We start from the raw sequence: 27,041 nt of genomic DNA, 5'->3' as shown, positions 1-27,041 counted from the left end.
TTGGTGGCGGTGGCTGCAGGGCCAGAGGCTGACCCAGGGGAAGGGAGCAGTGATTTATGGGGTTTATGCCTCCTGCGAGACAGGAGTCAGGGCTGGAGGGAGGGGAAGAGTCTTAGCAGGAACATATGGGGAAGGGATGCAGGATGCAGGATGCAGGACAGGAGCCCGAGTGAGAGGAAGGGTGCAGGATGCACCAGGAGAGGAGGAAGACAGGGTACCTGGATGGTGAACGTGGACCGTCAGATGGAGGTACCCAAGTTTGGATGGAGATGTGGTTACACCAACAGTCCAGCTCAGAGCATAAGCCTGAGGAGGGGATGCCAGCCACTTGTCGGCAGAAGTATGTGCGCATGTTCTGTGCACCTTAGGAACTACTGTAATTGTGTGCTTTGTCAATAAAGAATTATGCTACCCACCGTTTGTCTTCCTTGGGCTGGGTGTGCTCAGGACACCAATGAAATCATAGCAACCATTAGGCAGATTAAGGGGAAAATATTCTTTCCTGAATTTTAAGGGATATTTTTCCTAGAAATACTTTTCTTTTGACTACATAAATTGTAATATTTACATCAGTTTATATCCAGTGTTCGAAACTCCCATTGTTCTAGGCGCATTTTGCTACAGGGAATTTCATTAGCGCAAGCAGTTTCTGAGCTCTGGGCGCAGTACTGTGCCTAAAATTTCAGATTAAAACTGCAGAGTGGAAGGAAAGGAGGACCTTTTTCTGCCTCCCCACTTCCAGCTGCTCTGTGAAAACTGGAGAAGAAACCCTCTTAAGAATATTAGGGGGTGGGCAGGGGAAGGACCAGACCGTGTGAAAAATGAACATAAAATTTTAGCTGCAGTTCATTCATTTTTAAGCTTTGTATTCTTGTTATAAAAAAGTGTGCCTAGACATTCCATTGTTGTGCCTATGACCTAGGTTTAAGGTACCATTTAGCCCCTAGTTTTCATATCTCAGTTTCTAACACTGTTTATAGCCTTCAAGTACTTCCAAATTCAGAACGATATTTTGTAACGTTGCACCAATTTAGAAACCAAGCTTGGAGAAAATAAAAAAAAACCAAAGAAGCTATGTCACCTGCTTCTTAATTTAACTAACCAAGGGAGCAAGATATTGCATATTTAAAGAGTGGCACCTTTCCAACATAGTTTGGAAGATTATGAATGAGTCATGGACTTGCATGCTTTCCTCCCTTTCCAGCCTCTGGTACATGGCTTCTCTCTCTGTTTCCTGTTTAGCACCAACCATCATTTTGCCAAAACATCTGAACTATGAACCTGCCCTTCTCTGGGGAGTGCAATCCTATCCAAAGCAGCCTTGTCTTTCCAGTTCTTTGAAAACTCTGCATGCATAATACTGCCATCTTGTCTGACTCAAGTTTTGATTTGCTGGCCCCCATCCAGCCCGTTAATGCCTCTAGGCACTGTTCTAGAACCTCAGACACCTAGCCTGATTCAGATGGAATGGAGAGATAACGCCACTCTTAGCATTTAGCCTTGCAGATATATATCGAGAGAGAGAGAGAGAGAGAGAAACTTCAATTAAAATACTTTTATATTCACGAAAAATATAAAGGATGATGGTGTGACAAGGATTAGATTGGATATATATATAGTGCTTTAGCACATTTTGTCTTTAAAATCAGAGATGAGGATGAAATCTAATCATTTATTGCCACAAGTATCAGTACTCCGATCCTCAATATGCTTATTTTAAAGTCTCATTTCAAAATACTCTTAGGATTGCTAACTAGAAGGTGTGACCCACTAAAACTGCCATGCAGGTGCCCATGTGCATAAAGCCCATGGCAAAGCTCAGATATACCTAGGACTGAAAAACAGTATGGCCCAGTTGCTTTGCAACAGCAGCTGGCAACTGCTACAACCAGCTGGAGGAATCAAAACAGTTTCCTAGCCAGCAATATAGCACCACGGCCTTGTTGATCCTTACCAGTATTGTTGGCAATGCACACACCACTTACAACAGCTTGGCTATACCTAGGATTGCACAGCAGCACAACACTGTACATGAAAAAGATTGGATTTAAACTCAACACTCGATTCACTGAACAATGGCCACATTCGTCCATAATGCTACCCACAAATCTAATTAGTCTGCACATTAGCAAGGAGTCCCAACTTTGCTCCTCATTTTCTAAGGAGTAGAGCAGGGGTCAGCAACCTTTTTCAGCTGTGGGCCGGTCCACCATCCCTCAGACCATGTGGTGGGCTGGACTATATTGGGGGGGGGGGATGAACGAATTACTATGCCCCACAAATAACCCAGAGATGCATTTTAAATAAAAACACACATTCTACTCATGTAAAAACACCAGGCAGGCCCCACAAATAACCCAGAGATGCATTTTAAATAAAAGCACAAATTCTACTCATGTAAAAATACACTGATTCCCGGACCGTCTGTGGGCCAGATTGAGAAGGCGATTAGGCCGCATCCGACCCACAGACCTTAGGTTGCCTACCCCTGGAGTAGAGAAACAAATCACAGAGTAGCTGGCTTCTCACTCATTATTAATTTGGAGATAAACACAGAATACTAAACCAGCTGATAGCCATGGTTTGTTGGCATTGCATGTAAGCACAGCCTATGGTTCTTAGCAGAGAGTAGAGTGATGCATACATATATCTATTCCTCACCAGTAATTACAAGGAACCTAAGTAGGCACACACCCTTTGCAGATAGCAATGGAAATATTCAAATGATCAACTTCAAAATGGAAAATCTGTGAGAGACAGCTAACCTACTTGTTTTAGAGTGCTGTAAATTAAGTTGAGCATCCACACATTTTAAGGGTTGAGAAAAAGGAAAACACTGTTTGGTGACCCTTCATATCAAGAAGTTTCTGAGTGTAAGTCAGAAGTAGGCCCTTCATAAACTTTTCCATTAGCATATTTTTCAAAATGGAGCAGGCAGCTTCCCTTCATTGTGTCTGTTTCCAAAAATCCCCAGTTTTTTCCAATCTTCACCAGTGTCCAACCTCTCCTGCCTATTCTTCAGAAAAATGAATTCATACTAATGGGAATTTACCCTTTTAAGAATAAGAATTATTCATTATTTCATATCTATTATTCATGAAGACATTACTCACATGTGCACTAATGTAAAACCAAAACCAAACCTATTTTAGTTCAAAATTCATGGGCCACTTCCTGAGTTCAAGTGACCACAAGATATAGCTTCCTGACATAGTAGGAAGAGATGCTCTTTAAACTAGAAAATTAAAGCTGCAATTCACCTTCCTGAGAGTTAAGCCCTACTTAACTACATCTGAATACATGGCTGAACTAAAAATATAACAAATTTTGTCATTTCATGTTGAACCAGCAAAACCACACAAGATTATTTCAAAGTACCTTTCGCCTTAAAACAATCACCATGATCCACACAGGATTTCCTTCCAGAGGTAGTAACATTTAGGAATGTAGTGTTAATGTGCATTTTGATGACAACATAGGTAAATGGTTGCATTGTAATTAACACTTTCAAGGTGCTGATCAACATTGTCCTGTTGGGGCAATTTCTCAACTGGGGCCAGAAGCCACAGGTGGATCCTAATGCACACAAATTCTGTTGGAGGTATTTTGAAAGACAGATCCCAAATACCTGCAAATCTGGGGGATAACTGAAAAAAGCAAATCCCATTCTTACCCACACATGCAAGTTACATTCACATAGGCAAACTGCACACATAATAGTATGCTTTAATCGTGTCAGTTTCAGTGTCTGTTTCGGCTTAGATGGGCACCAAATTGTTCAGAATTCTGAACCTTTTTGGGGGGTTTGCTCTGGTATGTTAGGAATCCACCTGTTTAGTCCTTCTAGCTGAAATGTGGCAAGCCTTACTGCTTAGCAGATGTGCAACCTTATCTTGTGCCACATGTTTAATCGGACAGAAGTTCTTTGAGTTCAGTCGGGCTTATTTCCCCATAAAGTGTGCACAGGATGAAGCCTAGGCAAAATTACACAATGTTTAGAGAGGCAGTCAAATGTGCTAGTCACTTGCTCCTGCTGAATGCCTGATTCTGAGGGATACTCCTGAAGTGCTTGACACTAATATGCAGAGCCAAACCTTTCAAGTCCAGATTTCTTTTTTTGTAGACAGAAAAAGGAGAAGTTTAAATAAGCCTCAACAGCCTCCACAGAATGGAAAAACATACATATCAGCCTAGGTAAACTCGGCCCTCCAGATGTTTTGGGACTACAACTCCCATCATCCCTGACCACTGTTGCTGTTAGCTAGGGATCATGTTCAGGTGTTGTTGGACTACAAATCCAACCACCCCAGTCACTGGTTGGCCACGTGGAAGCTGGAAGTCTAGCAACATTCAGAGGGGAAAAACTAGGTAACCCTAGGTTTTCATGCACAACCATAATATCACCCAAGGAGAACGGGAGGTTGCATTTCTCTATTTTAAATGTGAGGCAACCCAATTCCTATACGAAAAAGGAGGGGGTTGAAGAATGAGGTGGGGGCATGGCTTTTTTCAGCTGGAACTCACCGGAACTCAGTTCTGCCATCTCTCAGGTGGGTGCCATTGGCATTCTAAGAGAATGAGGGAGGTGTTCGTGGTTAAGTCCAGCACCTCTTTTTCTAGAAAAATAGGACTGGGTGAGGGAAAGAGTGCCACACTGTATCAAAGGGAGTGGAAGGAGGAGGAAGAACTGCCTCTCCCCATATGAATCAACCTCGACCCTGCAATCGATGTCTGTAAGGCCACAACATAGGAACGGGCCTTTTCTGAAGTGGCTCCCTGCTTGTGAAATGCTGTCTCCAGGGAGGCTCGCCTGGCACCTTCATTACCTACCTTTAGGTGCCAAGCAAAAGTGTTCCTCTTTCCCCGGGGCCTTTGGCTAATTATACTACCTATGGCCATTTAAACCGTGGCGCGTAGGTGTACGCGGCTACAGTTTTTGCTTCTTACGAAATTTTCATGTTTCTGTGTCACAAACCGCCCTGCGATCCTTACGTGAAGGACGGCATAGAAACCTACAAATCAATCCATCAATAATGCATAAGTATGTAAATAAGAAATATTCTCAAGTGGTGTTTGAGAGTGAGAGAGAGAGAGAGAAAGAGAAAAAGAAAGAAGTGAAAGACACCTGAGGAAGAAAAGTGTATGTATTGGGGAGGAGGGGGGCGGGTTGGGATGCCAGTGAGTAACTGAGCAGCAGCAAACTGGCAATTAACCCAACGGGAAGGAGGAATGGATGAAGAGCAGCAGAAGAAGAAGGGGGAAGAAAGAGGAGAAGGAAAGGAAATTAAAAAAAAAGAAGGTCTTCCCCTTTGGCTGAGAGACAAAGAAAGGCGGGCGGGAGCTAGGCCGACGGGGGAGGCTCCCCTCTCCTCCTCCTCCCTTGGAAGGGCCTTCCTGGGACGGTGGGGCGCCCCGTCCGCGCACCCCTCGCCGTGAGGAAAACACGAGAGTGAGGGAGGGAGGGAAGGAAGGAAGGAAGGAAGGAAGGAGCGGCCTCTCGCTCTCTCGCTCGCGCCCACTCACCGCCTCTCTAGCAGCACCATGAGGGGGTCCCGCCGCCGCCGCCTGCCCGCTCTCGGGGGCCCGCCAGGCTGCGGAGGGGACCCGTCCCGGAACGTCCCGGTCCGGCTCCCCGTTTCCTCTTGTCCCTCCTTCGCTCGTTGTCGCCGCGACAGCAGCGGCGGCGGCGGCGGCGACTGCAGCTCCTGCCGCCCTGAAGAGACGTGGCAATGAGGGGCTGATGCGCTCATCAGCGTGCGACGAGGGAGGGGCGGCGGAGGCGGCGGCCAACCCGGGAAGGGAAGAGTGCGCGAAGGTGAGTGGCGGCGCCGGCTGCGGCGGCCATGTTGGGAGTGGCAAAGGACGCCCGCTGCCCGTCCGGCACTTTCCCTCGTCATTTGTCTGAGGCGGGTAGCGACTCGGCTGGTGCCGGCGATGGAAGCATCGTCAGTGCGATATATATTTACCTATATGTTGCACCATAGGCGTACGCTTGAAAGCAACGCTGTGTCCCCCCAAAGCCGCTCACTCACGGGTTCCCTGTCGCTCAAGCGGTTGCTACGCAACTACTGGAATAAAATACTCCTCTATGTGGTGTGTCTTGGGAGAAAAGCGATGGCAAACCTAGACAGCATCTTAAAAAGCAGAGACGTCACCTTGCCAACAAAGGTCCGTATAGTTCAAGCTATGGTTTTCCCAGTAGTGATGTATGGAAGCGAGAGCTGGACCATAAAGAAGGCTGATCGCCGAAGAATTGATGCTTTTGAATTATGGTGCTGGAGGAGACTCTTGAGAGTCCCATGAACTGCAAGAAGATCAAACCTATCCATTCCGAAGGAAATCAGCCCTGAGTGCTCACTGGAAGGACAGATCCTGAAGCTGAGGCTCCAATACTTTGGCCACCTCATGAGAAGAGAAGACTCCCTGGAAAAGACCCTGATGTTGGGAAAGATGGAGGGCACAAGGAGAAGGGGATGACAGAGGACGAGATGGTTGGACAGTGCTCTCGAAGGTGCCAGCATGAGTTTGACCAAACTGTGGGAGGCAGTGGAAGACAGGAGTGCCTGGTATGCTCTGGTCCATAGGGTCACAAAGAGTCGGACACGACTAAACAACAACATATGTGATGTGTGTGTAAAATTCCATGCACAAACGCGCTCGCGTTCACACACAAAAATAAGATCCTATGGAATGAGCCTATAAACACTAGACACACAAAGAAACAGAGCAATAGGTTCCTATGGGATGCTACTACACTCACACACACACACACGGTTCACACTTTTTGGATTTGTTAAGCAAAGGCGCTGGTCTCCATTCACCCTACCTTGCTCTTCTACCCACAATTTTAGCTTTAGGGCTAAAAGGTGTATTGGCTTTCTGGGACATGTCAATTTCATTTACAAAGGCAAATGTTGATATCTTGATCCCTGCATCTCAAAGTCGCTCTGTAACAGGTTTGAAAACTATGTTCACACACACACAGTCCCTGCAGTAAAGTCTTGTAGGGCCATTATGCAACTTCTTTCATGCTCCAGGTCCCCTTTATTCCTTTTGTTAAGCTTTTCTTTAATTATAGAAGGCAATTAATTATGTCATCTCATGGTGGGGCATCAACTTTGGGTTTAGACTCAAGACTTGTATGTGCACACTCAATGTTTGTGAGAGAGATAAGCATCAGGTATAAAGTCCCCCCCCCCCAAGAGAGTAAATAAGCTCTTAAAAGAGTGGCTGGGGCAATCCAGTCAGATGGTGAGGTGTAAATAATAAAATTATTATTATTAAAACTGCCTAGGTAGTCCTTTCAGGCCACAGATGCAACACTCAAGGTTCTACTGGTCGTCAGTCCCGAGGGCTGGCTCTTTTGGCGTACTAATTATGCTTTTAATTCATTTTTTCTTCTTGTGCCACATCAAGATCTAGTGCCTCAGTGGGTTTTTTCAGTATCGGTTAGGGTCCAGAACCCTTAATCTCACTTCATAGGTAGGCATTTGTGGAGCATTGTGGTTTGGGCAGCCGAGGGGTCTGTTTGGTCAGCGCTAGCTGTGGAGCGGCAGAGGGCGTGGGCAGTCCCTTTGGGCGCTGCACTTGCCGCGTCTGTATGGGCTGCCTCCCACATGGCAACTGTATGGGCTGCCGCACGTGCGCAGTCCGTACAGTCACTGTGGAAGTGGAAGCCCGTACGGCCACTGCACGTGAGTGGCAGCCCATATGGACTGCGCATATGCAGCATCCCATATGGTTGCCACACATGTGCAGTCCATACGGGATGCTGCTCGCACGGCATCTGTATGGGATGCCGCACATGCACAGTCCATACAGGCTGCGTCGCCCTGGGTGCCGGAGAGGGTTCCTCTGCCACTGGCTGTGGTGTAAACCACCGAGCCTTGGGCTCGCAGGTCGGAAGGTCAGCGGTTCGAATCCCCGCAACGGGGTGAGCTCCCGTTGCTCTTTCCCTGCTCCTGCCAACCTTGCAGTTCGAAAGCACGTCAAAGTGCAAGTAGATAAATAGGTACTACTCTGGCGGGAAGGTAAACGGCATTTCCTTGCACTGCTCTGGTTCACCAGAAGCGGCTTAGTCATGCTGGCCACATGACCTGGAAAAACTGTTTGCGGACAAACATCGGCTCACTCGGCCAGTAAAGCGAGATGAGTGCAGCAACCCCAGAGTCGTCTGCGACTGGACTTAACTGTCAGGGGTCCTTTACGTTTTTCAAAAATATGCCTAGGATTGCATAGTGATTCACTGTTAATCCAGCAGCCAGTTTTTAAGAGACTAAAATACAGTGGTACCTTGGTTTACGAACTTAATCCGTTCAGGAATTCTGTTCCTAAACTGAAACCGTTCTTAAACTGAGATGCGCTTTCCCTAATGAGGCCTCCCACCACCGGTGCCCTTCCACCGTTTGGATTCCGTTCTTAGACCAAGGTAAAGTTTGTAAACCAGGACCCTACTTCCAGTTTTGCAGAGTTCGTAAACCGAATCGTTTGTAAACAGGACTGATCTTAAACCAAGGTACCACTGTACTAACATGAGAAATTGGGATTGGGAATGTCAGTTAACCTTTTGCCTTTTGCCTTTCCATGAGGATAAGCTGGTATAGAAATACTGGTATAGAAATATGATGCTGGACAGGGGGAATTAGGCTTAAAATAAAATGTTCTATTTGTTCAAATGTATCTGTGCATTCTGGTTTGCTCTTTGCAAGCCCTCATAAGCTGTCAGACCTGTGATGGTGGTAGTGGAGACCTCAGTGATCCTCAGACACTTTGACAGCACCATTTTATCTTTAATGTTCCATAATTTAGAGATAATGCCTTGACAATTTGGTGGAATTTTAACATGATAAAAATTACTGTAGAAAACTGATGCCTGCCACAAAAACATTTTCTTGTCTTCTGAACTCCTTGGGTTTATTGGAAACCCATTCTAGCTCACAAATGTACATTTAGAGAAATACATGCTGCTGAATTCAATGAGCAAGTGAAATGTGTGCAGAACTCCCTCCAATTAATGTAAAAACGTCTACATCATCCTTGGTAATTCTAGAAATGGATGGTGTCATTCTAAAATGCCAGTGATCAGTTCAAGTACAGAAACGGACGCCCAAATTAAGTGGTTCGCTGCGGATACTGAAGGCATCTCATACACAAGGGCTTCCCCATTGAAACTGACATCTTGTACATTAATATACAAAGAACAAAGCTTTGGCTAACCGCAATGGCAGACTTTATAATAAAAATGTAGTCCATGGGATTTTTTAGCACGTATTAATTTCTGCTGTACATTTTGTGAAATAATAATTTGTGAAAATGGAAAATGCTGATACAAAAGTAAAAAGACTGACTCCCAGTTGCAAAACTTAAAAAAACCACACCCAACACTTGAAAAGGCTTATTATATAGGACATCCACATTCTTGGCAATTTTTTTAAAAAATAGGCGCAGCACAGAACAACAGTAATGAAGAATAGTCCCGGCTTTTTCCTTATTTCATACTGTAGAAATAATTCGCTGTAGTCTTTGTATCAAACAACCCATTTGGTAAGTATAAATAACCTAATTAATTTTTCTTGTTCGAAGCTGCCAGGCACCAGTCAGATATCGCAGTCGTATAAAAAGAAGGTCCCTGCCCATCTGCAACCAACTCCAGACTGGAACCAACTTAGAACCTATGGTGATTAAATACAGGAAAAAAATGTAAGCTGTTAAATAGACATATTTAAGAAGTGTTAGTCGCTTTTTATGGCCAGAAGATGTCACAGGAGACAATAAGAATATATATATATATATGTGTGTGTATATATATATATATATGCTTTCGTAGATTTTCACGGGTACAGGAATGCAGGTTTTGGTGTCTTCGGGTGTCTTCCCGTGTAAGAGTCGGGGTGTCTGTGCGACGTTTCGACGAGGTCTCACTCGTCATCTTCAGGCTGGTGCTTTCGGCTTCTTGTTACTGGAACAGAGCAGAGTCTGGTGTTTGAGTTCCTATAAATACTGTTGAGGGGTGTGGTGTATAGCCTCCAACGTTCTGGGCAGAGAGGAAGTTCCTAGATTAGTGTGCCTTTTCTTCTTTTGTTCCTTAATTACTTGAGGGATATCTTGGGTGATTTCATGAGTGATATTCTGAATATCACTGGGTGGGTCATTAAGTGTAGATTAGTTGCTAAAGCTTTCGTGTCTTGACCTCTTGAGCTTGTGAGACCTCGTCGAAACGTCGCACAGACACCCCGACTCTTACACGGGAAGACACCCGAAGACACCAAAACCTGCATTCCTGTACCCGTGAAAATCTACGAAAGCAAATATATATATATATATATATATGCGCTGACCCAAACAAAGATGACCAACTTTTATATAGGGCGGTATATAAATTCAATAAAGGATAATAAAAAATAATAATAAGCATGGATACATGGGGAAGAGTGAACGCTCTGCAGCCACTGCCCCACCCACTGTGAGGTGACTGTACGCTGTCATAGAGAAGACACTACTCAGGGATTCTGGCTGAGTCTGCAGTTTTCCACAGGTACATGGAATGTATTAACATGAAGTATAAATCCTACTAAGAGGTTAAGGGGCAGGAGAGAACATACAAAACAAGCATTGAATGGAGGCAGCGACCTTCATTTTTTGGTAACTGCCCCAGATGGGTTTTGTGGAGACCATATTTAATATTCTGACATTAATGGGGAATGTTCAGTCTCCTGGGGAATTGGCCTAACTGCTTTCTAGAATACAGTGGTACCTCGCAAGACGAATGCCTCGCAAGACAAAAAACTCGCTAGACGAAAGGTTTTTCCGTTTTCGATTTGCCTCGCAAGACGAATTTCACCTATGGGCTTGCTTCGCAAGACGAAAACGTCTCGCGACTTTGTTTCCTTTGTCTAAAAACAAAGACATGTTTTGTTTATAAAGTTAATTTATTTTCCCTTCAATTTTTGAACTGCTCTTTACAGTATGTGTGACTTTAAAGAGCAGTTCATAAACTGTTGTTGTACCAAATTTGGCTTTGTTTGGACTTTTTTTGACCATAGGAACGCATTAATTGATTTTCAATGCATTCCTATGGGATTTCGTGATTCGCAAGACGAAAAATTCGCTAGACGACAAAACTTGCGGAACGAATTAATTTCGTCTTGCGGGGCACCACTGTAATCCCTATTGACAGAAAAGTGTTGACGACTGACTGACCTTCAATTTCTGTCCAGTTGACAGCGACCTCTGCTATTGGTATTTTAAAGCACTGAGCTATATACAGAAGTTCCACATCAAATGCCCTGCAACAGAACAGAATGAATGTTCAGTACTGTGATGAAATCACAAATCTTTTATGCTTGTATTACTGACCGCCTTCTGAGCATAACAAAGAACTGGAATAAAACTGATATAGGTATACATGTTGCAACTTGCTATTTTCTCTCTGGTGAAATAAAAAAACTGAAAACGCATTTTCAGCCTTTCTTCTTCCTCTATAAAGAAGCTAGTATTTCTAGGTGTGTTAAAAGAGGGACAATTGCCAATAAAATAAAGGCAGTGCAGACCTATTCCAATTTGCAGTCGTCTGCATGGGTATCAGCCTTTTTTTGTTTTGTTTTCATTACATTCAAGGCAGCCTAGGCAAACAGTTGTACTTTTACGGTACTCTCCTTGCCTCGTCTAATACAGTGGTGCCCCGCAAGACGAATGCCTCGCAAGACAGAAAACTCGCTAGACGAAAGAGTTTTCCGTTTTGGAGGTGCTTCGCAAAACGAATTTCCTATGGGCTTGCTTCGCAAGACGACAATGTCTTGCGAGTTCCTGCTGGTTTTCCCCCCTCCCCCTTTTTCTAAGCCGCTAAGCCACTTATCAGCTGATCCTATCAGCAGATAAGCCGCTAAAAGCAGCTAATAGCACTAATAGCGCTAATCCGCTAATCCGTCAATGGGCTTGCTTCGCAAGATGAAAAAAATCGCTAGACGAAGAGAATCACAGAACGGATTCTTTTGGTCTTGCGAGGCACCACTGTATGACTAACATTGGACATCACATTATATCTCCATAAATCGTCCGTTGATGAGGAGCTTCCTTGATTACAAAAGTAAGAAATCCAACTAAATGTGCAAAAGCTGTGGCATGTGCCTGAAAAGGGGACTCAAGATCCCAGCAATAACATTGCACAGCACACACATGAACTAAGCTCTTGAAAACACATATATCACTAGCTCCAACTGCCATTTCCAATCAAATAAAACTGAGGGCGATACCTACCAGCGCTCTATGTGAAGGAATGAAAAAGTCCGGGAAGCGGCCTCACGGGTTAATAGTTTAAAACCACACTGGGTGTCTTTGATTTCCTTAACACAGAGGAACCATACTAGAAAGTGGAATCCATACATGAGAAGTGTACGGAAGTAAGACCGCTGCAGAAAAGGTAAGATAGCACAGGAACTAGCTCAGTATGTCCAGTCACTTTATAATGTCAATGTTCATAATGCCTATACATTTTTTTGTGACTTAAGTTTTAAAAGAAATGACAACACAGAATCCATTATAGTTTCAACATGTACAAGTAGAAGTGCTGACACAATATAGACCTGCGGTAACGCTTCTGAACATATTATATCCAACTTTTTAAGTGTTCTTTACTCAAAGGGTGTGTGTGAAAGTTTTGCCAACTTATCTTTCGTTGATAACTGCTGCTTACGAGTACAAGCCATCGTTCTAATAAAACACTAGAATAATTTAAAATGAAGACAAATACAACCCTGCAACTAGAAGAACCAAGCATTAGAGCTAAAGCCAATTTCAGCTAGTTTTTCCAAGTCCCCAAGTGTTCTCAGGTGCATAGTTTCAGACTGCTGTTGCTGAAGATACAAGCAATAAAAAGGAAGCAAGGCAGTGGGAAGTCAACGAGTTCTGATGGTCTGCCTAGACAGTCTTCATCTGGAGGACTAGCCTCTACCGCCAAAAAAAACCCCTTGCAGCTCCCAGGGAGGGGAAGGTCTTGTCTAATCTCATATTATTATTATTTTTAAATCATGCAAGTTACAGGGGGCTAGAAGCTGAGCGTAGAAAGGCATGTACTCCACTTCTTCTGACTACAAAGGACCACCAGCCAAAGAACTAGCAAACAGAAGCTTACCTGTGCTATGGAGTCTTGCTCCAGGTGAGCTCTAGAGCCACAGGCAATAGCCATCTGGTCCTAAAAGAAAAGGAATACACTAACAGTTAAGAAACATACACCAAACCAAGCCTCTGTGGCAAGGAATACCTATGAACACATTCAGCTGATACGTCAACTATGCCCATTGCTGGCAAGGGATAGTTGTGACACCAAGATTCATGCAATCATGGGGTTACCAGTTAACATAACATAGAACGAGACCAATAGTGGCTCCAGCAGTCAAGAAGGTGGTTTCTGCATGGATGTAGAGGAAAGTGAAGGACAGGTGGGGCTCGTCAACCTTGGAAAGGAGCCCATCTTGGTGAAGGAAAACTCTGATCCTAAAGCTCTGTTGTCTTTTGGCATACAGTGGTACCTTGGGTTAGGAACTTAATTCATTCTGGAGGTCCGTTCTTAACCTGAAACTGTTCTTAACCTGAAGCACCACTTTAGCTAATGGGGCCTCCCGCTGCCGCGCAATTTCTGTTCTCATCCTGAAGCAAAGTTCTTAACCCAAGGTACTATTTCTGGGTTAGCAGAGTCTGTAAACTGAAGCGTCTGTAACCCGAGGTACCACTGTATCTTCGGGAGAAGAAAAGGCTGAGTAAAAAAAACCCTACACAAATTCGGAGTGGGGTCCCTAAGACAGCTAGATGGTGCCTTGTACACCTCCTTCCTGGCAACTCCTGTAGCCAAGCTGCTGCCAAACGTATTGCTCTGCTTTCCTTTGGACCCCATCAGTGGGGCTGACAGAGGGGTCTTGTCATCTGCGCAGCCCAGGACCTCCATACATACTGCCCAGGCTTGCACCCCCGGGGGAGGAGACTTCAGTGCTGCTAACACAGTGGTCTGACTTCACCCCCAAAGGCACACTCCACTGTCCCTCAAGACAGACAGATGCCAACTACAAAATCTATAATGTGGGGCTACTGTAAAATGTGTATATAAACATATAGGTGTGCTTATATATTTATATAAGAGACGCAGGGGGCGCTGTGGGTTAAACCACAGAGCCTAGGACTTGCCGATCAGAAGGTTGGTGGTTCGCATCCCCGCGACTTGCCCTGCGAATTGCCCTGCCCTGCAAACCTAGCAGTTCGAAAGCACGAAGTGCAAGTAGATAAATAGGTACCACTCCGGCGGGAAGGTAAACGCCGTTTCCGTGCGCTGCTCTGGTTCGCCAGAAGTGGCTTAGTCATGTTGGCCACATGACCTGGAAGCTGTACGCCGGCTCCCTTGGCCAGTAAAGCGAGATGAGCGCCGCAACCCCAGAGTCGGCCACGACTGGACCTAATGGTCAGGGGTCCCTTTACCTTTACCTTTATATATTTATATAGCTAATAAATCATTTTCTTATTATTACAGGGGAACTCAAGCAGACTCAAATTTTATGGAATCATGAAGCCTAACACGGACGCATACCTACAAGCAGTTACGGCTCTCAGAATAAGCAGAAGTAAAACTGAGCACTTAGCTTGAGCAAGAATCTTAAATAGGAAGTTAGTGAACACATGGTTTTGGTAAGAAGAGTTTGACAAATGGCTAAATGAGGAACCTGGGGCAGGGCACAGTGTACTGGGTCAGAAGACGAAAACTGTGGATCTGTCTAACAGAACCAGATAAGAGGCAATCGCCAAGAAGTAGGGAAGTAAGTCAGGGATACCTAATTTGAATGGAGAAAGAAGAAGGGGACACAAATCTCTCCTAGAAGCTGTGTGCTCCAGTCATAATGATTTTGAGTTGGAAATAAGAGGTCAACTTTCTCTGGATTACACCTAAAATTTTAAGGGCCGAAGAACTGCAAGCAGCAAGATCTGCCTATGGTATAAGAAGTACTTTGGCATACAGACAGGTAAACAAAGCAGGATTTTAATATATTTTTTAAGGAAGCAGAAGGGGAAAGAAAAGAAATTTAATTGTGACCGAATGAAATGTGACCGAATGAAAACTCACAGGCCAGGGCTGCAGACTCTCAAGACCCCTTTCTACTTTTTCAATGTCTTCAAATTTTGTGGCTCCATCAGCATCGGCCATGAGTATTTTTTCCCCTCGTGAACTGAACACACCCTGTATATAAGAATGATCAAAAGTCTTGTATTAGGGCATATTCGGCAAATTATGCTGCGAAACCACAGGACTTCAAATCTCTTTGACAGAGCCACCCCTCCACCTGCATGCATTAGCCTAATTCGTTGCATTTTGAATGTAATATAATAATAATAATAACAATAATTTATTATGTATACCCTGCCCATCTGGCTGGGTTTCCCCATCCACCCTGGGCGGCTTCCACAGGAATATTAAAATACAAGAATATATTAAAAATTAAAAGCTTCCCTAAACAGGGCTGCCTTCAGATGTCTTCTAAAAGTCTGGTAGTTCTTTTTCTCTTTGACATCTGGTAGGAGGGCGTTCCACAGGTGCCACTACCGAGAAGGCCCTCTGCCTGATTCCCTGTAATTTGGCTTCTTGCAGGGAGGGAACTGCTAGAAGGCCCTCGGCACTGGACCTCAGTGTCCGGGCAGAACGATGGGCATGGAGATGCTCCTTCAGGTATACTGGACTGAGGCTGTTTAGGGCTTTAAAGGTCAGCACCAACACTTTGAATTGTGCTCGGAAACGTACTGGGAGCCAATGTAGGTCTTTCAAGACCGGTGTTATGTACCCTGCTGCCCTTCGGAGGCTTTGCGCAGCTAACCCCGAAGCCTTTGGAGCACAGCGAGAGTTCCCGCTGCGCTCCAAAGGCTTCAGGCGGCTATCCCTGAAGCCTAGAGAGCGAGAGGGGTTGGTGCGCACCAACCCCTCTCGCTCTCCAGACTTCAGCGAAAGCAACGCTTTGGAGGCTTCGCGTTGCTTTCGCTGAAGCCAAGGAGCCTGCACTCGCTCCATAGGATGCACAAACATTTCCCCTTAATTTTTGGAGGGGACAAAGTGCGTCCTATATAGCGAAAAATACGGTAAATAGGTGCAAGTTGGGGGCATGCTGTATTTGCCAATACTCAGGTTTTTGCAGTATTATTTCAAAATTAAGCTAAATGCTCAGTGAAGAAAATGTTTGCTTTCACCAAGAAAAGAATCTTAATTACAGAAAGGAAAACTGCATAAATTCATTACCATTCTAACAGCTCCCCCCTTTCCACGATTCTTCACCAGAGGGAGGACTCTCACTTTGTCGCTACCATATTTTTGGGTATACTTCAGCGCAACCTACAGGGCATGTGCAAATCAGAATAAGAGAACAGCAATCACAAATAGGAACTGAATGTCTCCTTCTCTCCTCATTTATATTAATGATATAACAAAGCCTACATTAAATATGAATAAATATTCCAGTGCACAAGTGTGCTTAAAAGAATGTGAGGCTAGACAGATACATGGAGTTCTCTTCCCTTTCCCATGCCAAATGTCTCACTTTCAGTTCAATTTTAGCCTCACTAGAGTTGAAAACAAAAATTATATTTCCCCGACTGGGAACATATAAAATAGGTAAGTAGATATTTGTGTAACGCCTTCTACTTTAAGTGCTCACACGTCACATATATAGGATTTGTATATTCAGTTCTTAGACCTATCAGCAGGGAAATTGTCCTTTGGCAGAACTTGAAGAGAGGAAAGTGTATGAAAAATCTATGTTACTGACGTCACAAGAATAATGTGTTTTGGTAAAGTGGGGTGGCACAGAAAGAGAAAAGAAAGAGGATGGCAGTATAGCCCAAGCACTGAGCATGTTGTCGTGTAGAAAATAATTGTATCTGTTTAGTGAAAGGGAAGAGAAGAAAAAAAAGCCCCTACTTTTAAAAAAAATGCTTTTTCATGTATAAAGACAGAGGCTGCATAAATTCACAGACCATGGGACTAGCGCAGCCTTGAAGGGGTGTAATGTTGGTATTAATCTTTAGGAAATCGTGACCCTTTATAAGCAGCAAAACAACTTGGAGAAGTCTCTAATAATAGTTATTTTAAGGAAACCAAATTCACATCTGTGGTTAGTCATATCTGCGTAAATAGGACACGTTTATCAAGGTGAAACCAGACAGCTAAAGTATTTCTTTATTAATCCATTTCAAATTTATTATTTAATTATTAATTTTCTCAGAATTTGTGCTTGAGGCACCTTAAGTACAAATTCACAGAAATCCAATAGAGAAATATATATATATATATATATATATATATATATATATATATATATATATAGCACATAAATAGCTAGTGTCATCCCCTTGAGGGGCAGCCCCAAATGTAAACTGCCTTGAGTCAGTCCCTCAAAATCGTAATTGTCAGGGTTACTTCCAGATCCTAGCTCACAGAGGATCACGCTAGCCAGCGATCGTTAAATAAAAGTCTTTATTGAGTTACAGTCTCCATTCTCGAGCTGCTGCGTGCAACCCTACGTCTTATGCTTAGATTGGCAAAGCTCCGTCTGAGTCTCCGCCCCTTGCGCACCAACTTAATATCCTAGCCCTGCTCCACCTTTTCCGCCTGACAGTTCTCCTCTGGGTCCCTCTGCCCCCCTGGGTCTCTTCCTTCCGGGATTCTTCTGACGCTGACCCCCCTGACTCTCCTGTCTCCTTGCGCCGGGCTTTAGGACCTGGCTCCCTTTCCGGGCTGCCTACTGCGCCACCTTCCTGTGCATTTGAACTTGGCGCGCGCGCCCAACCTTCCACTTTCCGTCTAACCGTCACTTCGCTCCCCGATGAAGGTGTGGCCACTCCTGACTCGTGCCCTCCCTCCTGTTGCGAGCTGCCAGCGCTTGCTCCCTGGCGCTCTTCCTCTTTCCTACTCTCTGGCGGTGACGTTGGTCCCGATCTCCAACTGCTCCCCTCTGAGTCCCCTCTGGCTCTTTCTTCCTGGGGTGTCCCCCTAGTCTCCCCCCTTGCCCTGGCCACTGGTGCTCCTTTTTGTGAATCTTCTGATTCACTGGAAAGACTCGGAGATCTCGGGTCGTCGTCATCACTCATCCTTTCTTCTGCCTCCTCCCCCTCGCTCTCTGTTTCCTCCCTTGCCCTCGCCTCTGCTCCTGAACCCCTGACATCCATCCCCCCCTCGAAGCCCCCTCTTCCCCCCTCCCCTCCTTCCGGTGCGGGAACTGGGTGCTGCAGTGTCAAGGGGACGAATGTCGGGTACAGTTCTCTTCCCGTGGCGGGCCTCCATCCGAAGTCTTCCGGTTCTTCCTCCCTGCTCTCGTCGACGACGGTCACCTCTGCTTCCATCTCTGTGCCGCCGTGCTCGAGACCCTGGTCGTCCCCGAAAACGTCCATGTCCGTCTCTCCCTCGCTTCCTTCTGGAGGCGTTGCTCATCCTGGACCCTCCAGCCACTTCCTGCGCCACTGCTCCTCTGGTCGATCATCCCACCAATACGAGGGTTCTGAAGCAGATCCCGAGGGCGACCCCTCCGGGGAACGGGCGTCTCGTGTCGGTTCCTCATCCGAGTCGAACCCCCGGAACGTGCTGGCTGAAAGCGTGGGCGTGAAAAGCCAGTCGTCGAAAAAGTCCGCTGGCATTGGCCTATGGGGGAAGAGGGCATGAAACTCTTCCTTGAGCAGAGGTTCATCTAAAGCGTAGCCCGGCACCCAGCTGTTGGCACTGGCCGGGGTGCCCTCCTTAGCGAGAAGGTATTCTACCCCCTCTTCCCCCCATCTGGAGTCCAAAATCTCCGTGACTTCGTTGAGGCGCACCTCCTGTGCCACTCCCCGTTGCCTGGTTCCCTCTCGGAGCGGACTCGGCGCCGTTCCGGGTTCCTGAAACCTGTGCGGTGCCTTGTAGGGAGTGAGCACCGATCTGTGGAACACCGGATGCATTCTGGAACCCTCCGGAAGCGCCAGCCTGAAGGCCACCGGGTTGACCTGCTCTTCGACTTGGTAGGGCCCCAGTTGCTTATGCCCTAGTTTCTTCTTGGCCAACGACCTGGCCGGCACTGCGTGGGCTGCTAACCAGACCCAGTCTCCCACATGGATCTCTTCGCCAACCCTTCTGTGTTTGTCTGCCTGCACCTTGTATGCGTGTTTGGCCAGCTCCAGGTGCCGCCGCAGCTGATCGTGGACCTCCTGCAACTCCGACGCGAACGCATCTGCTGTCTGCGGCTCCCCCTCCACCAGTCTTTCCAGTCCCGGGAAGGTTCTGGGGTGCCTCCCGTTGTTGGCGAAGAACGGCGTGACCCCCGTGGACACGTGCTTCGTGTTGTTGTAGGCGAACTCGGCGAGCGGCAGGTAATCCACCCACGTCGCAGGCTGTTGATTCGCATAGCATCTCAGGTACTGCTGCATGATGGCATTGACCCGCTCCGCTTGCCCGTTGGTCTGCGGGTGTCTCGCCGACGCCAGGTTGATCTTGACGTTTAGGAAGCCCATCAGCTTCTGCCAGAAATTCGAGATGAACTGCCGCCCGCGGTCGGACAGAATAGACCGTGGCAGACCGTGAACCTTGAACACGTGGTCTATGAACAGTTTGGCGGTTTGTTCCGCCGTGGCCACCTTCGCACACGGGATGAAATGTGCCATCTTGGAGAACAAGTCCACCACCACCAGCACGGCCGTCTTGCCCCTCGAGCTGGGCAGATCCGTGACGAAGTCCAGGGCGACTCTCTCCCATGGTTCGACCGGAGTTTGCAGCGGTTCCAACAGTCCGGCCGGCGGTCTGTGCACTGGTTTGGCCCTCTGGCAGGTGTCGCACCTCGCCACGTAGTCCGCGACCTCCCCTCTCATTCCGGGCCACCAGAAATCCCTGGCGACTAATTCCACCGTCTTCTCCTTGCCAAAGTGCCCGGCAGTGGGCGCGTCGTGCAGCTGATGCAGTACCTTGGCGCGAAGTTCGTCTCCCGGCACGTAGATGGCCCCTTTGCGGATGAGCAATCCATCTCTCAGCTGGAACCCGTCGGTCGCTGCCGTGCCCCTTTGCATCTCTGCCATCTTTGCTTGCGCGAAGGAGTCATTCTGCAACGCTCGTCGCACCGCCTCCAGGTCCACTGTCGCCGCAGCGCACGCCCACACTGTTGGTGCGAAGATGTGCATGGCGGCCGCTGGCGTGGCGTCCTCCAGATACTGTGGCTTACGGGAGAGCGCGTCCGCCATGATGTTGGTGTCCCCCGGGACATACTCTATCCGGAAGTCGAAGTTCGCAAAGAACTCAGCCCAACGTATCTGCCTCTGGTTCAGGAACTGTGCCGTGCGCCAGTGCTCCAGATTCTTGTGGTCCGTGCAGACCTGCACCGTGTGCTTGGCTCCAATCAGGAAGTGCCTCCATGCTTTGAACGCTGCATGAATAGCCAGCAACTCCCTGTCCCAGATGGTGTAGTTCTGTTCGGACTTGCTGAGCTTCCTGGAGTAAAACGCTCCGGGCCTCCAAACCCCCTGCGGGTCCTTCTGCAGCAGGACTGCTCCGACGGCCCTGTCCGAGGCGTCTGTTTCAACTCTCATCGGCCTGCTGGGGTCGACATGAAGCAGCTGTTCCTCCGACGCGAAAAGACGCTTGAGTGCCTGAAAGGACTGCTCCGCCTGCGCTGTCCAGATGAACTTCTTTTTCTTGGAACTGAGCGTGTCCGTGATGGCCGCTGTCTGCATTGCGAAGCCTTTGATGAACTTGCGATAGAAGTTCGCGAAGCCGACAAACCGTTGGACCTCCTTCCGCTTGCGTGGGCTTTTCCAATCCAACACCGCTCGAACCTTGGCGCTGTCCATGGCGAGCCCCTTGTCAGACAACTTGTAGCCCAGGAAATCCACCTCCGTCACGTCGAATTGGCACTTCTCCAGCTTGGCGTAAAGCCTATGTTGCTGGAGCCTGCTCAGCACTTCCCTGACGTGTCTGTCATGCTCCTGCTGCGATTCCGAAAAGATCAGGATGTCATCCAAGAAACAGACGCACGTCTTGTAGAGGAGCCCCGCCAACACGTGATGCATGAAAGCTTGAAAAACGTGGGAGCCATTTTGCAATCCAAAAGGCATAACTCTATATTCGTAGGTGCCCAGGGGCGTGAACATGGCTGTCTTCCACTCATCTCCTTCCCGCATGCGAATGAGGTTGTACGCCCCTCGCAGGTCCAACTTGGTGAACACGCTGCCCTTGCGTACTTTTGCGAGGAGGTCGTCGATTCGGGGCATGGGGAAGTCCGACGGCTTGGTGACACTGTTCAAAATGCGGTAGTCCACTACGAGTCTTTTTTGGGGCGTGTCTCGCTTCTTCACAAAGAATACAGGACTGCCCCCCGCTGCCTGGGACTCTCGGATGAAACCGCGCTTCAAATTATGATCTATGAACTCTTTGAGTTCCTGCAGTTCGTCTTCAGACATGGAATACAGCTTCCCTTTGGGCAGCGCCGCCCCCGGCAGCAGGTCAATTTTGCAGTCATATGGTCTGTGGGGGGGTAGCTTGTCTGCCTCCTTCTCGCAGAAAACCTCCAAAAATTCTGCGTACTTGTGGGGAATCGCTTGCAGCGTGCCTAGCAGCAGCTGTGACTCCTCTTGCTCCCCTTCCTGCTGGGGCATGATGCAGTGTTCAGCACAAAAGGAAGAGCCGAAGGTCAGCTGCCTCTGGTACCAAGCCAGCGTCGGGCTGTGCTTGTCCAGCCAACTCATGCCCAATACAATAGGCGTGTCCGAGAGTTGAGTGACGTTGAAGCTGATGATTTCCCTGTGATTTCCAAGCCGCAGCACCATAGGTGGCGTCTGCTTCACCACTTGCCCCCCTAACAGCTCCCTGCCATCCACCGTGACAACCTGCAGGGGCAGCGTGGCAGGCAGCAACTGTATAGCGTGCCGGTCGACAAAGTCCTGCCCTATGAAGTCTGCATTGCTTCCCGAGTCGACGGTGATTGGCACGTCCATGGTGATTCCATTGGGTAGCTGGAGCGATGCGGTGAGCCTCACTACTGGCTTGGGCGGGAGGGGGTCCATGGGCGGTAAAATCTCTGGGGACTGCTTCACTGACACGTCTGGCTGGGCCCCAGTGCCTCTTCCTCCAGCCAGACATCGTCGTTTCCCTGCTGTGGTTCTCCGTGCTGCGTTGCTGCAGTCACCATTGCTGAGGCTGCAGTGTGCTTGTGGAGCCTCCGGGGACACTCTTTCGCCATATGCCCTGGATCCTCGCAGATATAACACTTCCTGTTCCCTCTAGGAGGCTTCGCTTTCACTGCTGCCGGTGCTAGGGCTCTGGCTGCTGACTGAGCCCTTGCACTCCCAACCTCCATCGGTTCCACCCCTCCCCCTGTTGGAGGCGTGGATTGCGCACGCGCTGCTTCTCTGGGAAGGAAGGAGGAGCCCCTGGCTGGTTCGCGCCCGCTGCGCCCTTCGTCCCTGCTCCACGGACGTTCTTCCAGCCGCACCCCCACCGCCAGCGCCCTCTGAACGATCTCCTGCGTGGTCCGGGGTCTCTCCCCCCTCGCAATCTCATCTTTAACCGAGTTGTGCAAGCCCTCCCAAAAAAGGTCTCTGACAGGAGCCGAATCTCTGTCCCATTCCAGGGCACTGACCAAAGCGAAAAAGCGGGCATGATACTGCCTTACGCTGGCCCTCCCTTGCCTTAGTCCATGCACCTCCTTTCGGGCAAGATCCACGTCAATGCTTGATAAAAAACAGCCATCCATCGCTTTAATAAAGGCGTCCGCATTTCGGAGCGCAGGATCCTTATCTCTCCACAAATTGTGCAGCCATGCTTTTGCGTCTCCATGCAAATGGGACATGATGAACCCCACTTTCTCTTGTTCATCTCTAAAGTCTTTGTGCAGTAGTTGCAGTGCACACATTACGTCTGCTCTAAAGTTGGGGTACTGTTGCAAATTCCCATCGAAGTGCGAGACTAGACCGCCTGTGCGTCTCCCCAACCCAATCCCCTCTGATTTGGGTGTCTGTTGCCCTTGCTTCGTAAGCACGTCCAACCTGACCTGGAGATCCCTGTAGGCGGCAGCTGCTTCCTCCTCTCTCTTCCTGGACGCCAGCGCCTCGGCATTCAGTCGTGAAACTGCTTCTCTGAGTTCCGTTATTTGCTGTTCGGCCGTCATATTGTCTGCCGTTCGTGAGCTCTCTTGTAGGCACCCGCTTTCCCTCCTCTCCGCGAGGCCGTGGATGCCCACAATTTGAAGAGACGGAGCTTACTGTCAGGGTTACTTCCAGATCCTAGCTCACAGAGGATCACGCTAGCCAGCGATCGTTAAATAAAAGTCTTTATTGAGTTACAGTCTCCATTCTCGAGCTGCTGCGTGCAACCCTACGTCTTATGCTTAGATCGGCAAAGCTCCGTCTGAGTCTCCGCCCCTTGCGCACCAACTTAATATCCTAGCCCTGCTCCACCTTTTCCGCCTGACAGTTCTCCTCTGGGTCCCTCTGCCCCCCTGGGTCTCTTCCTTCCGGGATTCTTCTGACGCTGACCCCCCTGACTCTCCTGTCTCCTTGCGCCGGGCTTTAGGACCTGGCTCCCTTTCCGGGCTGCCTACTGCGCCACCTTCCTGTGCATTTGAACTTGGCGCGCGCGCCCAACCTTCCACTTTCTGTCTAACCGTCACTTCGCTCCCCGATGAAGGTGTGGCCACTCCTGACTCGTGCCCTCCCTCCTGTTGCGAGCTGCCAGCGCTTGCTCCCTGGCGCTCTTCCTCTTTCCTACTCTCTGGCGGTGACGTTGGTCCCGATCTCCAACTGCTCCCCTCTGAGTCCCCTCTGGCTCTTTCTTCCTGGGGTGTCCCCCTAGTCTCCCCCCTTGCCCTGGCCACTGGTGCTCCTTTTTGTGAATCTTCTGATTCACTGGAAAGACTCGGAGATCTCGGGTCGTCGTCATCACTCATCCTTTCTTCTGCCTCCTCCCCCTCGCTCTCTGTTTCCTCCCTTGCCCTCGCCTCTGCTCCTGAACCCCTGACAGTAATCATGAAAACAGAAAATATGAACTTCTGTTTACATTCTACTTTTTGCTGGCACTGTCAATATATTTAGGATTGGCGAGTCATAAATATGTCTCCTACCTTTGTGGTTTGATCTCTGCTGCCGTCATCAACTACTATGACCTCATATGTGAATGCAGGATCTTGCCTCTGGAAAGGAAACACAGATCTTGTGCATTTGCCTTAGCATCATATGTTCTCTTACCACGATGACTAGAACAGGAGCAAAATGATATTTTTATCTCACGGTTATTAAATATTGCAATTAAATGTGATTTAAAAAAAAATACCTGTCTCTTCTCTAGGTAGCCCAAAGCTTCATTCAGCATTGATGGTACTGAAGGAAATAAAACCACAGATCTGGTTTGAGTAACGCTGAACAGGTAAAATAAAAAAAGAAAGACAACATTCAGTGTTATACATGCACACAAAGAAAACAAAGACTTATTCTTACACCGTTCTTCCTCATTATATGAAGGCACAACTACGGAAAGATCTCGTGTCGGGGGATCATGGATGCTGGGCACAAGTTCCTTCTCATTTTCAGCATTCAAAAAGTATTTTTCATCCTCGTGTCGATTAAGGTTTGGAACTTTCGTTGCAGTTATGTGGGCAATGACAGCAATCTGGGAAGGGGGGAAAGAAGATTTCCAGTTAAGAGTTATAGAATATTTACACAATAGCATTCTGCAGAGAGAAAATAATTCCTCTTAAAATTAGAAAGGGTGAAGCTGCAATAGCCAAGTACCTATCACTATCAAAAGGAATACAATTGGCAAGCAAGGGTTTTGTGGGGGAAGAAACTGCTTTCTGCATAATATGTAAGAAGCTATTGCAACTCGGCATTTTTGAGCTCTTACAACAGTTGCATTAGTGCCTCTTGCTATTGCACAAAAGTAACTTGGTGTAGACACGACGTGTAAAATTAGATCAGACCCACCCTCACAATTTCTGAGCTCCTGCTTTGCTGTCTGCCTAGAACTTAAACATTTTGTTCTTTGTGGCCTGTTTCCTTTAAATTGCATGAAATAACGAGAAAGCCTTTATGCTACATTTTCAAATCCCAGGGCTCCAATCAGCTGACTGGCATCTACCAACAGACAGCAAGCATAGATTCTTGTCAGTCATTTGGGAAAGATTCAGTTGCCAAGAGAAAAGTTGGGAAAGAAGAAACTACAATATACTCATAGCCCAGTCAAGTTGGGTTTATTGAGGAGAGGAAGAAAGCAAACGAGGTTGGAGTTAATTTATAACAGGTTCCCATTAAAAGAACACTGGGATGAAGACTAGGTGGGCACAGATTCAGATTCCTGTGGAGACTTTTCATGGCTATTGACCTCCTCCACACAATAGTAATAAAAGCAGGAATTCTCTGGCCTGCTATCAAAATATAATAAGACCAGCATGTCAAAGCACAATATAAAATATAGGAGATTATATCGGTAAGGGGTGAGGAGCATTTCAATTACTGGTCTCCAGTGGCGCAGTAGGTCAATGTCTGGCTGCTAACCAGAAGGCTAGTGGTGAGAACCCACCCCATGGATGGCTGTGGGCAGGATTGCTGGGTTGTAGGGGGTGGACTAGATGGCCTTTGGGTTCCCTTGCATCTCTACAGTTCTGTCATCTATCATCTAGTTGAACATAGAAACATAGACTTCTACTGCAGGAGATCCTTAATCTGAGGGTTGTGGGTCTGAAAGATTCCTAAACTGCAGGGAGTTGGAGTAGATGACCCTCGTGGGTCCCTTCAGACTCTACCACTCTGATGCTAATCAAATTCTGAAGGTGGCCCTGATATTATTTATTGATTCATTTAATCCAATTTTTACATTATAAATGTTTTATACACCAAAACTGGGCAGAGCACGAGACTCTTAATCTCAGGGCTGTAGATTCGAGCCTCAAACTGAGCGAAAGATTCTTTCATCGCAGGACTAGATGATCCTTTTGGTCCCTTCCAGTTCTACAATACAGTGGTACCTCGGGTTAAGTACTTAATTCGTTCCGGAGGCCTGTACTTAACCTGAAACTGTTCTTAACCTGAAGCACCACTTTAGCTAATGGGGCCTCCCGCTGCCGCCGCACCGCCAGAGCCCGATTTCTGTTCTTATCCTGAAGCAAAGTTCTTAACCTGAAGCACTATTTCTGGCTTAGTGGAGCGTGTAACCTGAAGCGTATGTAACCCGAGGTACCACTGTACTGCGATCCAATGCTTGTGAAAAACCCCTCAAAGCGAAATGCAAACAGCCCCTCTTGGGGGGTCACTGCTGTTTTACAGGCTCCAGCTGCTTAAATCCCATATAAAGAGGAGTCGTGAGCTGCAGGGCCTGGGGACGCCAAGCGTCACAGTCATGCGAAGGGGCTACTCGGCGGCCAATGAAAGGCACTCTGCGCGAGCTCAGAGGTCCTCTTGCTTGGGAGGGGGATGATGGTGAGGGATGGAAAGAAGACCAGGCTGGGGGAAGCTCCAGGACTAGGACCCCGCGCCCCGTCCCCCCTCACCAGGACCAGCCCCGAGACCGCCAGAGCCACGGACGCTTCAGCCAGCCAAAGCAGCTCCATCGCCCTTGCGCCGCCGGCAGAGACTCGGAGCACAGGGACACGGAGGCGGAAGTCGAGAAGGACCAGGAGGCAGAGAGAGCGCGGCGCTGCCGCCAGCACTTCCGGAGGCACGTCGAGCGTTGCTATTGGTCGACACCAAGGCCATCCTAGAGCCATAGCGTGTAGATGCGTGGACAGAGGCGGACTCGCAAGTCGATTTTGGACTCATTCTCCTCGCCCCCTACGAACCAAACTCTGGACCTGTAGCATTGAAAAGTTTGGGAGAATCAGGGGATTTCAAGACTTTACAGGGAGGGCAGATATTGTTCTGTTTGGTTTCTTATTAAGATATGTATTTTGTGTTTTCCATTTTGCGATTTTGTGATTCCCTGTGATCTTCGGATGACGGGAGATATATTATAAAATAATAACAAAACGAAAACAACAATAATTAATACTTATAATTAATAATACAACAATGGCGTCCAA

At 47.6% G+C, this 27,041-nt stretch overlaps 2 protein-coding genes across 3 annotated transcripts in view; both read right to left on the bottom strand.

Moving 5' to 3' along the window:
* Positions 1-5,732, bottom strand: part of TMEM39A (transmembrane protein 39A) — a 28,867-nt gene extending 23,135 nt beyond the window's left edge. Inside the window, exon 1 of one of the 2 annotated variants that reach the window (XM_082205000.1) lies at positions 5,524-5,732. The gene's annotated coding sequence lies outside the window, so the exon portion shown is untranslated. The remainder of the gene's footprint in view (positions 1-5,523) is intronic. The other variant, XM_082205001.1, reaches the window with a different exon arrangement.
* Positions 5,733-8,768: 3,036 nt separating this feature from the next.
* ALG5 (ALG5 dolichyl-phosphate beta-glucosyltransferase) lies at positions 8,769-26,744 on the bottom strand. The gene is made up of 10 exons (XM_082205092.1): positions 26,514-26,744; positions 24,466-24,637; positions 24,302-24,348; positions 24,093-24,161; positions 16,265-16,357; positions 15,104-15,217; positions 13,130-13,189; positions 12,256-12,407; positions 11,200-11,285; positions 8,769-9,671 (listed from the first exon to the last, which is right to left on the bottom strand). The coding sequence occupies exons 1-10, from the start codon at positions 26,727-26,729 to the stop codon at positions 9,559-9,561; spliced, it is 1,122 nt and encodes a 373-aa protein (XP_082061218.1). The 5' UTR covers positions 26,730-26,744; the 3' UTR covers positions 8,769-9,558.
* Positions 26,745-27,041: the final 297 nt, after the last annotated feature.

This window comes from Podarcis vaucheri, assembly GCF_965113315.1.
Source record: "Podarcis vaucheri genome assembly, chromosome: 17".
Lineage (NCBI taxonomy): Eukaryota > Metazoa > Chordata > Lepidosauria > Squamata > Lacertidae > Podarcis > Podarcis vaucheri.
This window is presented reverse-complemented; position numbering and strand designations above follow the sequence as displayed.

What these genes read in the sequence shown, in the direction of transcription:
- ALG5 (XM_082205092.1), bottom strand. Translation starts at nt 26,729, where the DNA reads ATGGCTCTAGGATGGCCTTGGTGTCGACCAATAGCAACGCTCGACGTG. An exon ending in ATATAATGAGGAAGAACGGT is followed by an intron (nt 24,349 to 24,465) that starts GTAAGAATAAGT and finishes TATTTCCTTCAG; the next exon opens with TACCATCAATGCTGAATGAA. An exon ending in TTCCTTCACATAGAGCGCTG is followed by an intron (nt 11,286 to 12,255) that starts GTAGGTATCGCC and finishes GTTCTGTTGCAG; the next exon opens with GGCATTTGATGTGGAACTTC.